This window comes from Neophocaena asiaeorientalis, unplaced genomic scaffold, assembly GCF_003031525.2.
Source record: "Neophocaena asiaeorientalis asiaeorientalis breed wild unplaced genomic scaffold, Neophocaena_asiaeorientalis_V1.1 scaffold409, whole genome shotgun sequence".
NCBI lineage: Eukaryota > Metazoa > Chordata > Mammalia > Artiodactyla > Phocoenidae > Neophocaena > Neophocaena asiaeorientalis.
In genome coordinates, this window is record NW_020175208.1 from 94,842 (window position 1) to 110,470 (window position 15,629).

General features: G+C 51.5%; 1 protein-coding gene across 3 annotated transcripts in view; it reads right to left on the reverse strand.

Annotated features, from left to right (window-relative positions):
• Positions 1–15,629, reverse strand: part of ZDHHC3 (zDHHC palmitoyltransferase 3) — a 56,022-nt gene that overhangs the window by 10,531 nt on the left and 29,862 nt on the right. Inside the window, exons 4-7 of one of the 3 annotated variants that reach the window (XM_024765282.1) lie at positions 11,211–11,307; positions 10,467–10,548; positions 10,263–10,346; positions 6,461–6,591 (exon numbers count right to left, since the gene is read on the reverse strand). In XM_024765282.1, coding sequence (XP_024621050.1) covers positions 6,461–6,591; positions 10,263–10,346; positions 10,467–10,548; positions 11,211–11,307 — 394 coding nt within the window. Of the gene's footprint in view, positions 1–2,358; positions 4,018–6,460; positions 6,592–10,262; positions 10,347–10,466; positions 10,549–11,210; positions 11,308–15,629 lie in introns of those variants that run through there. The other 2 variants (XM_024765281.1, XM_024765280.1) reach the window with 2 other exon arrangements.

Consider the following 15,629-nt stretch of genomic DNA (forward strand, 5'->3'; position numbering starts at 1 on the left):
CAGCAGGTCTTTGGGCAACCCCTGCAAGCCCCAAGTGGATCCTCAGACTTGAACATGCGTCACCATCAACGGGGAGGGCTGTGAAAATCCAGATCGCGGCTGCCCCACCCCCTCAGAGTTTCTGATTCAGCAGGTCTGGAATGGAGCCTGAGAATCTGCATCTCTAATAAGTCCCCAGGTGATGAGGATGTTGCTGGTCTGTGGACCACACTTTGAGGTGCACTGCCTCAGTACATCCTCAGCAAGAAGATTCGCAAGAGGGAATCCAGTAAAATCTTCTTCTCTTCACGTATCTTTGACAACTAAGGTCCCCTTTAAGGTTGGAACCCCTCACTTCTACTGGCTGGCTCACCCTGGAGGCTTATGCACTACAAGTTTCCAAGTGAGAAAAACGTAAAACCCATTGGCCTAGTTGGGAGAGCCCAGCCCAGCCTCTCAAAGTCTGGGGTTTCTGTGTGATGCCAACCTCACGTTAAGTGTTTATTAAACATTGTTTAACCTACCTCATCAGGAAGGTGGATTATTTATTTATCTATCTATCTATCTATCTATTTCTTTATTTATCACTGTGGTGGGTCTTCATTTCTTTGTGAGGGCTTTCTCTAGTTGCGGCGAGCGGGGGCCACTCTTCATCGCGGTGTGTGGGCCTCTCACTGTCGCGGCCTCTCTTGTGGAGCACAGGCTCCAGATGCGCAGGCTCAGTAGTTGTGGCTCATGGGCCTAGTTGCTCTGCGGCATGTGGGATCTTCCCAGACCAGGGCTCGAACCCGTGTCCCCTGCATTGGCAGGCAGATTCTCAACCACTGCGCCAGGGGAGCCCCCAGGAAGTTGGATTTTAAAAGCTGGTAACTCAACATGTCTCACTTTGGGTTCTTCCAAGGAAAAAGTATTACAAAGATGAGATGGTATGATTAAAAGGAGACGTAGCACATACATTTCTACCTGAATCCACTTTGTGCATGACGTCACCAAGCCCATGCAAATATGCATAGATTTGTTTGCTCCTAAGCCTTTTGCATGGTCAGTCTGGTTGCTACGAACACAAACAGGAAGTTGACAGGCAGGAAGGAGTCACCTAATCCAACTGGCCAAGTCACCTTCCTCTTTATTTTTCCTTTCCACTCCTCAGAGCCCACATTCTGAAAGACTGTGGCTACTACTGTCTCATTTTCCCATGCACACACCATTCAGTGCTGTCAGGATTCCTGTGCTGAAGCAAAAGGCTAGGGCTGCCTTCGTGTAGAGGTGTCCTCCTTCATCAGACGTCTGGGAATACTGAGGAGGGCTCAGGGACGCCTGTTTCTTCCTGTCACTATGCTGCAGAGGACAGCCACATTCCTTAGTCATTGTGCTCCTGGCAAAACATTCTCCATCTCAACAAGATGAAACAGGAAGAACACAGAGAATTTTGAGCTCTTCCTATGTTCTGAGTATAGCATTTCACTCTGGCTTGAGAACTGGGGAAAATTCGTTCTTTCAGCCAAAGGGCTCATAAAAACCCAGACAGAATCATACAGGATGTCAGAAGGAGACTCTCCCTCTGGGAAAGATATACATGGTATGCTTAGGTATAAATCATGAGTTTCTATTTTTAGGATTTGAAAAAAATTCAATACATCTTCAGCACTATCTACTGTATTCCTTAGAAATTCCATGGGAGGAAGAACCAACTTGGGTCACTTAAAAAAATGCCCTTGAAGATGGGGTATTTTGAGGCATCCGAATACTTAAAAATATTCCCTGAGTCCTACTCTCTCTTCTGAAAGCACATGGGAAACAAATGCTATAAAGTAGATTTAAAAGCAGCATTAAAAAAAAAAGCCCAGATCACAGCCTTGACCATGGCGTAAATAGCACAGCAGAGGCAGGTCGAAGTTAATTGCCTTAGGAAAGGTCACAGGGTTCCTTGGTTAAACATCTGAGGCATGGTGAAGAGCTCCTCAAAGCGATGTCCCAGGGTGTGTGTGGAAGCTTCCAGTGATTTCCTCTGGCTTGACTTTGCCTTCTGCTGGTTGGGCAGAAGAAAATGGGTCTCTCTCCCAGGCCCAACCCTAGAAGCAAACTCCACAGACCTGATGAGTTTTTCTGTAGCAACTGGGAGCCCACAAGCATAAGAGAAGGGACGCAGGCAGCAGAAAGAGCCAGAGGAGAGAGGCCCGGTGGGGGCACCTTGTCCAAGGCGGGGCTGTAAACGTCCTTTAGCGGCAACACAATAGAAACCTCATTCAAGAGAGGAAGCATGCATACATGTCCTTCAAAAGCAATGAAAGAAATGCCCAAACACAGCACACTCACGTTGACTGGACAATCGGCTCTCCCTGAGGGGTAACACTGTGAGAGACGGGAGCTCAGCCAGAACAGGTTTTGGAAAACTTTTATTGCGTTTTGTTTCCATGTGGAAGCACTGACAGAATTGAAAAGAGGCTGCATGTTCCACTTACTTTTCTGAAAGATCACATAGCTAGATGAAGTCTCTCCTCACCCAGGGCTGATTTAATAAACCTCACCCCAAACCCACCCCAAGCAAAAGATAAAAAAAGGTTTGTGGTGATCGCTTAAAAAAACAAATCCACGTTGAGATGGTATTCGGATTTGCGACCTCTGCATTTGATGCGTACTCCCTGTCCCCTCACCTCCCGCCACTGTCTTCAGGCCCTTCCTCCTTCAAATGAGACTCAACACACAAGTAGGCAAATGGAAAAGCTAGTCAGTTTCAGCGCCACAGGCTTAGGTGTGTCTGCCGATTCCAGTGGATGGATGGCCATCTCTCAACTTTAAAATGTTTGGCTGTAACGTTGCCCTTGCATCACGGTCAGCCCACGCAGGATAATGGTCTCCCAGGTTAAAATACAGACAAGACACGGGTATGTGCACATTTATGGGTCTAAAATGTCAGAAAGTAAACCCACTGCAGGGATTTACAAAATGAGGAAGAAGGGGTTGACGGTGGAGCTGAGGCTGTTTCACTTGGCAGTAGCACTGCTTAACCGACACCTCGCTAGGAGAGGGAGGGAGGTGGGGAGGTCAGAGAAGAAGCAACCGTTAATGAGGGAAATGTAGCTCGCCTGAAGCTGGGTCATTTTCTTCTTCCTTTGATTGTATAAGGCATTTTGAACTGGAAAAACTTCTTCACATTCTTCCAAATAATCAGAGTTGGAATATAACTGGTGATTCAGAATACAAATAAGACCCCTTTCATCTCCATCCCCCACCCCACCCCCTACACACCCAGAGCCCCTAACTTACAAGGCAGGAAATTGATTTTGTGAAATAGGAGGCGAATCGTGTTCACATGGGGGATGAGGCCACTGTGTCAAGGACCCTTTTAAGGGCTCCATCCCTGATCCTGGCCCTCTCAGGTCACAAGGAGTAAGCATCCATCTTCGGTGAGGTTTTAACTCCCATCTGGGCGCTCGCCACTGCCTCCTGGGCAGTGGGAGGTCATGGGCCCTCCTGGCTCTCCTATGCGTCCCAAACAGGTGTCCGGGCCGGTCCATCCACGCACAAGTGTCACGACTCAGTTAGTACAAGGGGGCATGGCCTGGAGACAGCGCCCTCCACATTAGTCATGCCAGACAGACAGCAGAGAGGAAACCAGAGATCAGAGAAGTGATTTTAAAAAGGAAAAAAGAAAAGCAGCTTCGGTCACCAAAAAAATAGAAAGGATGATCTTTTAAAAATAAAACATGGGGACATTTTTTTTTTCTCTGCAATGTTCAGCCATTTTACTTGAGACATTAAAAAAAATGTTTTAGAGTAGTTGTTTTGCTTTTTCAGTTTAAACGTTCATGAGAACGGATTGGATGGTAGTGCTGGGATGTGGTTTGTGTCTGAGTGGCAATGCTGGTCAGGGGTCCTTCAGACCACATACTGGTACGGGTCTGCCTTCCCTTGGTCTGGCGTGGCAAAGGGGCTGGCCCAGCCTAGAGAAAAGGGGTGGCCAAAAACGGCTTTCATGTTCATCCATTTTGTTTTTTTAGCCCATCTTCTCTCTTCCTTTTTCAATTGTTCTATTCCCTGAAAACAAGAACAATCATCCTTTCAGTCAAGCACTTTACTGCTGTGGTTTGGGGGAGAGATATCCATTAGCTTGAGGTGAATGGAGTAAATGCTTCCTTTTTAAAGCCACGAAGCTCATCTACATAGTACATTTTTCTTCTCTTTCTCTCATAAAAAGTGCTAAAGAAAAAAATCATAATTTTTTTTGGGGGGGGTGGGCATATAGGCACACATGTATAAGTCCCTCCAGGAAGGAAGGGACAAATGAGCAAAGTCAGCAGGCCCCTAAGCCACTGTTCCTAGTTGTGCAATCCAGTGTTTTGTTAAGTGAGTCCTTGCTGGGTCTGCAGAGGCGCTTCAGGCCTGGTTCTGAGCTGTGTGTGTGGGAGCACTGTGAAGGCTGGGGCGCAGGAAGCCTCAGCTGGCGGGGAGCTTGAGATCACGATAGCCAAGGACGGCCATTAATTTGGGAACAGTTCATGGTAAGTCTGAAGCTACTATGACCACTTTGCAGACAAAAAAAAGAACCAAGTCAAAGGACCAGCTCTGGTGCTGTTAGGCCCCCCAGCCTGGGAGGCCAAGGAGCGCCCTGCTTAGCGGGACTGGCGAGGCACAGTGGAGGAGGTGGAACAGGAGGGAGAGGTCACCACAGAGGAGGAAGGAGAGGGATTAGTATAGGTTAGAAGGGCCGCACGGACAGACCGCTCAGCCTCAGCCTCAGCCCCGGCAAAGGCCTTCCTGTGCTCCTTTGGGGAGAAGTGTGACCCAAGGCCACCTCAGCAGTTGTCACAGAGCCCGCATGACCCCCTGGCCAAGTCTCGCAAAAAAAATATGGCCTGGGGGAGCAGGCTGATCCCTCCCTTTTCCCTTCTCCTGAAGGAGCTGGTCAGCGGGTGGGGCCGGAGGACAGGGGAGAAGCAGCCTGGCAGGAGCCTGGCCAGGGGCCTGTCTGCTGTGGTCTCTGTGAGGTAGAGGCGCAGGGGTGGGGCCTGAGGGGACAGCCCAGTCTGAGTCTGGGCAATGGGAGGTCATGGGCCCTCCTGGCTCTCCTATGCATCCCAAACAGGTGTCCGGGTCGGACACCTAGGTTCCCAGCCTAGGGCCCTGGGACAATAGAGGCCAAGGGCAAGATGCCCTTTCCCACGAGCTGCAGGCCCTTGGCTTCTTTCTCCTTTCCTTTCAATGTGACTCCCTTTAGGAATACCCTTGAGGGGGAAGAACAACTAGGACCAGGGCCATGAGAGTTTTCCTTCTAGCTCCCCCAGACCATGGCTTGTGTGGCCTGGGGGGTGTCCCAACAGCGGGTAGGGCCAGATAGTCATCTCTGGGTTCCCTGCAGGTCTTATGCAGAGAAGTTTGTCACATTTACTGCATGGATACACAGCTGGATCTACACCATTGGCTACTATTTTTACAGACACTCTTTTATAATGATATGAATGCTTATAAAAGAAAAAAGGTGCTGAGAGGCACCCAACCTTCTAAACCATGGGGAATTGCCGCAGATCCAAATGGTGGTGCCTTGGCAGCCGGCAGCATCACCCTTCTCCACATGCTGAATTTCCACACCCACAGGAATGGGGCCTCAGCAGCAGCAGCAACAACTGAGTCTTCCTACGAGCCTCCATCTAAGGCTGACTACCCAATCGGCCGAAGTTCCCCCAAAGAACCCTAGACGATTGTTGAGAGCTGCTACCTGAAGGGGACTATGGGAAGCCAGGAGGAACTCATGACCTCACCCCAGAGCTAAGGGCTGCCCCTTCCTCCTGGGGCCCCTTACCCAGACCCCAAACCCAAACAGGGAAGAAATGCCCACATCACAGCCACGGACTGACCACCTGGAGGCTTTTGGACACCTTAGGAAGGTTGAGAGGTAGTGGCAGTGGCACCAGGGGTATGGGCTCCAGCTTGGCTGAGCCAGCAGCTTCAAAGCTCCCAGAGAAGGAGCTGTGAGCAGGGCGGAAGGTGGGGGCAGGTAGAAGGCAGCAGATGAGGACCAGAGCCGGATCTTGCTGCCCACTGCTCTGGGGGCTCAAGCTGAGCTGTCTCCTGACTCCATCCTCAGGACCTGTTCGTGAAGGCACCTTCTCTGGGAAGCCGACCCTGTCTGTGCCACCTGGGTCAGGGTGGCCTTTGTCCACCACCTGTCTCCAAGCCTGTGGCCACTGGATGGGAAGGGCATCCCAGTGCCTAGCAGAATGCCCGACCCAGAGCCGTGTATAAGACAGAATCATCACGGGAAGGTGGAAGGCCTTTGCCGAGGCTGCGGGGCCCCATTCCTGGTGTGATGTGAGTGCCAGTCCCAAGTGGGGAGGAAGAAGATCCCGAGTCACTGCAAATGGAGGAATGTGCCCTGCACACCCAGGGCCTGGCCGCTGGGCTCCCAGGTCTGGCCTGCAAGCAGCCCTCCCCCCACCCCAGCTGTGGAGGTAGATGGTGAGCAGGCTGCCCACTTGCTTACCGTCTCATCCGTGCAGATGGAGTGTACCTGGGTCCCAAACATGACTGATGTGAAAATGAGGAAGAGCAGCCCCTCGAAGCACAGGAGGATGAGGAGGATCACTGTGGTGGGTGGCGAGAAGGAGCTGCACTCTGAAAGAGAAGGGACACGTGGGGCTCAGGGCTGCCCCTCGCCACCCCCAGGGCTCCTCTCTGGCTTCGAGGCCATGGCAGGGGCCGTCCTCTCCCACACCTGGCCGTACCAGCTCTCCCTCAGGAAAGCCCTCCTCAGCAGGCTGGACCTTGCCGGCTTCCCCTCCCTCACATATACCACTCCCTGCTCTCCGTCCCTCTTCCCGGACAGCACGGGTGTCTGCATCCTGGTGCCAAGCACAGTACCCAGCACAGTCTGGAAGGACCAGAAGGACTCAGAGCTGAGGCACGAAGGCCTGATGACACCACAGGGAGACCCTCCTCTCCTCAGAGAGCAAAATGCAGGTTGCACAGGTAGAGGGGCCTCAGTCCAGGCCTGGTTTGGCCGTGGGTTTTCTGGGCATTCCTATGCCTCTACCTGCTCACGGGTGAGAGGAAAAGCCAGGTCTGGAGGATCACTCAGTGGCTGTGGGATCTACAGCTCGGCAGGGGGCAGTCTAAGTGCTGGGGCTTGGCCTGACCCAGTAAGCCCCACGGGGAAGGCCCGCTCTTGGGAGCATCTGCGTCCCTGAGACAGTCAGTCCTGAAGCTGGGGAGCTGACAGAAGAGCCACCTGGCCCAGAGCAGACACTTTCACTCCCCTGGCCCCTACTACGACCTCATCCTGACCTGGGTGTAACCCGAGGCAAGTCCTTGTCCCTCTCCAGGCCTCTACTCCCTCCACTGTAGAGCAGTGAGGTTTGACCAGATGTGTGGTCTTGTTTTAGGCAGCAGAATCCTTTGTCTGAGTAGAGTCTAAGTCAGAAACCCAGCCCACTGAAAAGCAGAGGTGCTGAGGGAGATGGGGGGGGGGGGGAACAGGCAGGGGCCCCCTTCTCTGGCTCTTCACCATCAAGGCAGATTCTCAGGAGAGCCCTGGACCACCTTGGGAGACAGGGGCCCCACTTGTGGCACTGGTCCAGGCCCCTTGGTTGGCACTCACTACCCAAGGACTCCTGCCCTTGCCAACAGCTGCCGGGCCTGTCACACCTGGGCCGTGGCCCATGTTTCTGGCTCTTCCAGTGCTCTGGCCTGTTTTCCTGACAGAAGGGGTCTGATCCTGCAGGGCAGAGCTGGGCTTCACTGGGCTTTGGGAATTCAGGGAGTAAGTGCCCCCTCCAAGCTGCCCTGCTAGCTCCCTCACAGGAATGTCAGGAGAGGAAAAGGACATAAATCTGGAATGAGCTTAGAGACACACCAGCACTGAATGGGTGGCAGGGTAAGAGCATCTTGTCTAAATGCCTTATCTCCCCACATTTTCCTCAGAACTTAACAGCTCCACATGACTTCCCTTCTTGGTTCCTTGCTGGGTAGGGTGTGGTTAGGGTGGCCCAGCAGCCTGACGGGCTGGCCCTGGGTGGCCACAGCTGGGGCAGGTACCTGCCTGGCTTCTGGGCTGGTCAGGGTGGTGGGCAGGACAAGGCAGACAGGGTGGGCATGGATCCTGTACCAACTCCTGACTATGAACTCTCACTAACATCCTGACCTTCCCCTCTCTAGCTTGGGCTGGAACTGTGGCAGTCACGAAAATGGGGAGACATGGTGTTTTGGACTAAATTGTAAACCACCCCCTGAAATTCACATGCCAAAGCCCTAACCCCCAAAGTGATATTATTTGGAGCCAGGGCCCCTGGGAGGTAATGAGGGTTGGAAGAGGTCATGAGGGTAGGGCCCTCGTGATAGGATTAGTTCTCTTATGAAAAGAGACACCAGAGAGCTTGCTTTTCTCTCTCTGCCATGTGAGGACACAAGAGGAGAGGGCCGTCTGCAAGCCAGGAAAAGGGTCCTCACCAGGAATGGAATTGGTTGGTACCGTGATCTTGGACTTTCCAGCCTCCCAGACTGTGAGGAATGAACGTTTTAGCCTCCCAGTCTATGGTATCTTGTTATGGCAGCCTGAGGTGACTAATACCCATGGGATTTCTCTTCCCCTAAATGAGGTCAAGCCAGGCAGAGATGGGGGCAGGACCGGGGAGATACACTAAGTCCCCTACATACAAACCTTCAAGTGGCGAACTTTCAAAGATGTGAACGTGTGTTTGCACGTCCAATTACGTTAGTTGGATTATGTTAGTTGGGTACCTAGGCTAATGTTGTTGGACTTTACGAACTAATTGGACTTATGAACGCGCTCTGAGAACAGAACTTGTTCGTATATAGCGGACTTACTGTAGAAGGGGGGCAGATGCAAACTACAGAGGCAGGGAAAGCCTCAATATCTGGTTGGGAGCTAAAGATACTGTCCTTTTCACAGCCTCACAAGTTCTGGGGGAAATAATAGGAAGAAAAAGCCTAAGAAGTCAGTATGTGCAGGAAGAGCAAAACTCCTAAAAAATGATGAAATGAAGGGGGGAACCAATCAATGGAAAAAGAATGAAAATATGATGTTTCTGCTCAAGATGTGTCTCACAGATGTATGTGTGAAAGATGGAGCCCAGCAGGTGGCCTCTCTTAATTCCTCCAGTATCTGTAGTAGTCTTCCCCTTATCCTTGGTTTTGCTTTCTGCAGTTTCATTTACCTGTAGGCAACCTCAGTGCAAAAATATTAAACGGAAAATTCCAGAAATAAACAATCCATAGGTTTTAAAATACAAACTGTTCTGAGTAGCGCGATGAAATCTCACGCCATCTTGCTCTGTCCACCTGGGACGTGAACCATCGCTTTGTCCAGCATATCCATGCTGCATATGCTACCTACTACCTCGGCTACCAAATCAACTACTGTGGTGTCACAGTGCTTGTGTTCAAGTAACCCTTATTCTACTTAATAATGGCCCCAAAATGCAAGAGCAGTGATGCTGGCAATTCAGATATTTTCTTACTGTGCCTAATTTATAAATTAAACTTGATCATAGGTATGTGTGTATAGGAAAAAACATGGTATATATAGGGTTCTGTACTATCTGAGGTTTCAGGCATTCCACTGGGGGTCTTGGAACATATCCCCTGCAGATAAGGTGGGACTACTGTACTAAAAATTGTTTTCTTATAACTTATTTTTATTCTTCTTTAAAAAAATTTAAATTTTATTTATTTTTTCAGCATCTATATTTTTCCCTCAGGATTTATGCAATCTTGTGGTTGGAGTTCCTTCCTCAGCATTTGCACTTTTTTTTTTTTTTTTTTTTTTTTGCGGTACGCAGGTCTCTCACTGTTGTGGCCTCTCCCGTTGCGAAGCACAGGCTCCGGAGGCGCAGGCTCAGCAGCCATGGCTCACGGGCCCAGACCGGGGCACGAGCCCGTGTCCCCTGCATCAGCAGGCAGACTCTCAACCACTGCGCCACCAGGGAAGCCCGCATTTGCACATTTAAATGAGATACTTCAAAAGCAGGAAGAATTTGTCTACAATCTTAACGGAAATTGGTGATTAAGCAGTTAAAAAAACAACCATCACACACACACACACACACACACACACACAAATGATTAACGAAAACCGTCCATGTTAAAAATGGATTTCTGCAAGGTTGGAATAAAATGACCTTCAATTAAAGCTCCTCACTTAAAGACATGGAAGCAAAAGCTCTCTCTGCAGGCACAGCTCCACTCCAGGGAATGCACCGCCCTGCTGGGGGCCTGCATTTTCCCTGGGCTCACTCAGGCTAGCGGGTCTGTCCAACTCACTACATTACCTGTAGAACTGACTTCAAGGGGCTGCTTTTTTTCATGAAGAGATATTTGGGCCCCTGCTGTTTCTTCCCTGATAGGTCCATGGGCTTGCAGGAGATCTAATAAAATGAGGTTGGCCCCTGGCACCAAGACGGAAACAAAGAGCCCACCCTGCTTGGGTCATGCGCCCCCCTGCAGCAAGGAGGGAAGCCCTGGCACATACTCACTTGTCCAGTCTTCTTCAAAGCAATGCAGGAAGTGGAATCCCACCATGATGAGGGCGTGCAAGGAAATGAGAGCTATGTACATCTGAAACAGGAAAGCAGTGCAGACGCCATTGTTGTGAGAACCTTCTGGCCGTGAAGGCTCCCGGGACGGGGTGCTCAGAACCTCCCATTCAGGAACACTTAGGCTGAGGGCTGAGCAGGAGGGGGACCAGAGAGGCACCTGGTGATTTCTCCACTGGTTCCCCGCCCCCAGCCCTGGGTCTGAGGTGAGCGGCCATTCACTGGGAGCGTGTGGGACAAGAACAGAAACAAGCACGTGTCACCAGGTGTGACCTGGGCTGCCCTGGGGGCTCCAGGCCGGCTGCTGCTCCTCACTTGAAAGGTCAGGGCGCTGACTGCCATTGGCCCCTCCAGCCCTCAGGCTAGATACACTCCGCCTACCTGCAGCTGAGGGAGGGTTGCCACCTTCTTTAGCTACTTAGGTCGGACACCAGGCATAGAGGCCCAGAACACGGCCCTTGCTTATAGCTAATCAACTTGAGTCAATTTTCTAGATGCTCAAGTGAAGGGCACAGGAACGGGCACTTGTTGAACCAAGGAGAGCTCTGGCAGAAAGGCGGAGGTCTGCGTGGCCAGGCACTCTTCTGAACAGCAGCAAAGAACACTGTGAGTGCTGACAATTCGAAGGAACAGAGCTCTCCATTGCTTCACAGAGGGCGGGGCAGAATTCGGAAGCTGACTTACTGTAAACAGGACGAAGTACTTCTGGTTGTTCTCGCCAACACAGTTATTGACCCAGGGACAGTGGTGGTCCATCTTCCGAATGCACCGCTTACAAACACTGAAAGAGCCGCAAGGCAGATCTTTAGGGGGGTCCTCAAGGAGGAGGGAGGGTCGAGGGGACTCAAAACCCATGCTCCTGCACCACTCCTGGCAAGTGGCCTCTAGGGCGCCACCCAATGTTTTGCTGCATGTGTGTTGCAAGGGGCTTGGAAGGCAGGGCCAGGACCTCCAGGGTCACAATCATTCCCAACAAGGGGATAGTAATCCACCTCCAAGGCCTCTTATCTTGTTTCACATAAAAACAGGCTGGAACTGACATGGCTGAGAAAGAGACTGCTCTCCTGAGGTAACAGTGGGCTGAAAATGTGGTTTACTGAAAGGACAGAAAGAAGCAGCACTTTCAAAAACTTGACAGGATGAGATGGGATACAGCTGCTCCTAATTTCCCCCCAAAGACCAAAAACCTGACCAGGGAACCTCCCAGGGTGCGGCTGATGAGAGAGAGCACTAGAAGAGTTCAGAGTGGGGTCACGAGCAGTGCGTCACATGGCGGCAGGAAGTCCCCCTCTAAGGACCTTGCAGCTCTAAGATAATATCCACTTAGCCCAAAACAGCAGAAAAGTCATTTGAGCTTAAGTGTTGATCAGAAATCCCACTAATTTGCAAATTACTAACTTGTTACTGGGATAATTTTTGGACTGAGACTGTTTGAAGCTTTGTTATTTGATAGCAAATGCCTTCCCCACCCCTTTTTGGACCATACAAGTAAGAATCTGAAACAAGAGCACAAGGCTAATGGGACCTCAAAAGCAACTACTCCCAAAGCTCAAGTTCAGGAAGACCGATTTGCCAATAGATGGGCTCATTAAAAATTGTTTCTTGGGGCTTCCCTGGTGGTGCAGTGGTTCAGAGTCCGCCTGCCGATGCAGGGGACACGGGTTTGTGCCCCGGTCCGGGAAGATCCCACATGCCGCGGAGTGGCTGGGCCCGTGAGCCATACTCAAGTCATTAAAATAGCCTCCCTAACATTTATCTTGGGGGCAGTATTTGTTCAAAACAGTTTGAAATACTATAAATACAAGCTTGGAAATAATAGAATTATATATATATTTGACAGTCCCTTAGTTTACACCAGCTTTTCTTTCTAGTAGTTTCCATAACCAACTTTATCTCAGGTTCTTACTAAGGTGGGCTATGGTGGGTGGACCCTGGGGGAAGGGTTGGCTCAGGGGCCTGCTGAAGAGAAGGCTGCCTCATGCTCACACACAGTGCTCGCTGAGCTCTGGCTGACCCACAGACAGGGCAGGGATGGCGCAGAAGGAGCTGTTCTGGGCATGGAGGCGAGCTGTTCCCAGACCGCAGGCCGGGAAGCACAGACCACTCTGAAGGAGGGCTCACCTGCACCCCAAGGGGGAGGCGTGGGCTTTTCTAAGCATGGCATGAGCTCTGGTGGCAAGGCAGACCTGGGTACCCCCCTGCCCCCCACAGGACGTGAGCACCGTTATAAGAGAAAGTGAGAACAGATGCCGGCTCAGACGAGTGGTGGGGTCATTCTGGTCTCCACCCTTGTTCTTCCCACAGCTTCAAGGGGTCATGATAACACAGGCATATGGGGAATGGGCACATTTCAGAGATGCTGAACCAGCTCCAGAAATCTCCTTGGGAGCCAGAAAGGCGGGGTAAGGAAAGGACGCATGAAAGGGGCGTGGAGGGCAATAAAGAGAAAGCCAGGTACCAGCAACTCCATTACTTGATCAATCAACTCACTCTCTCTCTCTCTCTCTCTCTCTCTCTCTCTCTCTCTGTGTATGTTACCGATTTGAATGAATGAATGAAAGAATAGGTAACGCTTGTTCCCAGTGTACAATCTTGAAAGTACAGACAAGTAGGCAGTAAAGCTCCCTGCATTCTGGGCCTCAGCCAACACATTCCCACCATGGAACCACCCCCGTAGCCCATGTCTTGTATGTCCTTCCTCAGCTCTGGGGTTTCTTAATCCCCTCCCTATCTGGGCAGCTCCTGAGGGTAACCACCTCCCTGCTCTGGACTCTTGAGCAGTTTTTCTTCCACTTGTACTTCTTTGTAAAAAGGGTTTCAGGTGGGTGCTCTGAGGCAGTGTTTGCTCAGCAGCAGAGAGGTGCCAAGTGGCCTGACATCCTCTGAAAGCTGTCTAAGAGATTAAGCAAATCTGTCCTTTGCTCTCCCCTCCCAGCCTCTCTGAAGAGGCCAGGTGTGAACCCTACGAAGCTGGGTTTCACAATGGGCTAAGTTTCACTGGGCAGCCAAATTAGAACACTACTCATTCTTCTAGAAGTAGGCAGGAGTACAGCCCACTGAGAGTTGCAAAAGTTGTCCAGAGGGTTGGTCTCTGAGTTTCCTATTTGCAAAGACAGGAAATGCCAAGATGGCGCCTCTCCCTCCGGCTTACAGAGTTGTTCAGAAGCGGGCTCCTGGGGCAGGTGGTAGTGCACATGGGTGGTGGAGGTCCATCCATGTATGTGGCTGGAGGCGCTGTTTAGAGGCTAACTGACCCACGGCTCACAAAACACCCAGCCTGAATGGCTCTGGGGCTGGGGCCTGGAGAGCACCAAGGGCAAGGCCTGGTCCCTCAGTGGGCCAAGTGAAGGGTGCTCCAGGCCCAGGGGGTGACTGCCCACACCTGCCTGGCTATTTCATCTCAGGCACCAGCCCTCAAGGGGAGGAAGAAAAAAAGTGAGCCTTCCACAACCCCTGACACCCCACTGGGAATCAGGCACCTCAGAGTCAGTCTTCTTCCCAGTCCCCACAGCACAGTGGGCTCACTGGTGTCCCCTCCCCAGACACAGCAGGGCAGCTCAAGCACAGCAACCAGGGAAGGCTCCCAGAGGGCCCTTTCTCCACTCTTGCCTCCTGGCGAAATCCACCTTCCCTGGGGCTCCTGCCTGCACTCCTCTCTTGTACCAACTCCAGGGTCTCCTGTGCGAGACACTGTGGACACAGACATGTCCTAAGCATTCAATGGCAGCTGCTAAAAAGACCAAATGTCTTCAATGGAGGTATTTGGGGTATTCCTACCTTCAGGGTTTCCCAGGCCCCTCCCGTTTTTTTTTGTTGGTTTGTTTTTTAATTTATTTTTGGCTGTGCGCGAGCTTTCTCTAGTTGCGGCAAGTAGGGGCTATTTGCTGCGGCGCACGGGCTTCTCATTGCAGTGGCTTCTCTTGTTGCGGATCACGGACTCTAGGTGCGTGGGCTTCAGTAGTTGTGGCACGTGGGCTTCAGTGGTTGTGGCACGTGAGCCCTAGAGCATGCAGGCTTCAGTAGTTGTGGCACACAGGCTCAGAAGTTGTGGCTTGCGGGCTCTAGAGCACAGGGTCAGCAGTTGTGGCACATGGGCTTAGCTGCTCCGCAGCATGTGGAATCTTCCCGGACCAGGGCTTGAACCCATGTCCCCTGCATTGGCAGGAGGATTCTTAACCACTGCACCACCAAGGAAGTCTCCCCCCCAGCCCCCACCTTTTTAAATCCTGGTTTTACAAGAGGGAGGATGCTTCTCTCCTTTTCCTCCAGGTTCCCTACCATTTTCAGTCCCCAGAGCACTTCCTTCGCAAGCTTGGAAGAGCCCAATAAGCTCACCGGATTGTGTGTATTCAGGTTCCCTGTGGCTCATGCTCCCTCTCCAGGGAGGTACAAGGGCCCTTCCTTGGCACTCAGCCCCCAAGGAGCAGGCTGAGGTCCTCTTGCCCACCCTAAGTGATGGCCCTGTGACTCTCCCTACAGCGGCACCCACCAAACTGTATCACGGCAGACAAGTGCATCTGCCCTGCCTGGGCGGGAGGCCCCTGGGTCAGGGCCATGTCCCATCCACCACTACAGCCCACAGCCAAGCCTGGGGCCCCGCTTAGCAAGGGTTGGAGGAATGAAGGCTCTGACACTATAGATGGGGAACTGGGCTCCACCACCTCAGGCTGGGATGCCACAGTAGAGGAAGAGAAAAAATCATAGCAAGGAGGTACCAAGGGGACCATGCTCCCCATATAGGTTTTCATCTCACACCTCATTCACTATGATTAAAATTATAAGCAAAAAAGGCATCTATAACATCCTGGCCCCAGCTCAGACAATGTGGGGTAAGGCAGTGTCCAAACAGGGTAAGGCCAGTGGAAAGAACACTTCTCTCAGATCACCACTTTGGGCTCTGGGCAAAGAAACTTAGCTTCTCCAAACCACCCTCTGTAGAACTAGCCCTGCTCTCTCAGGGTTAGAGATGATGTGTGTAAAATGCTTTAAAACCAATGCTAGTGCAATGTAAATTTATCAGTAACTGATAAACAAGCTGGCAGGGGCCCTACGCAGTCCCCAACCGTCTCATCTCAGTGTGTGTGTGTTTGTTGGGAGGTGGGG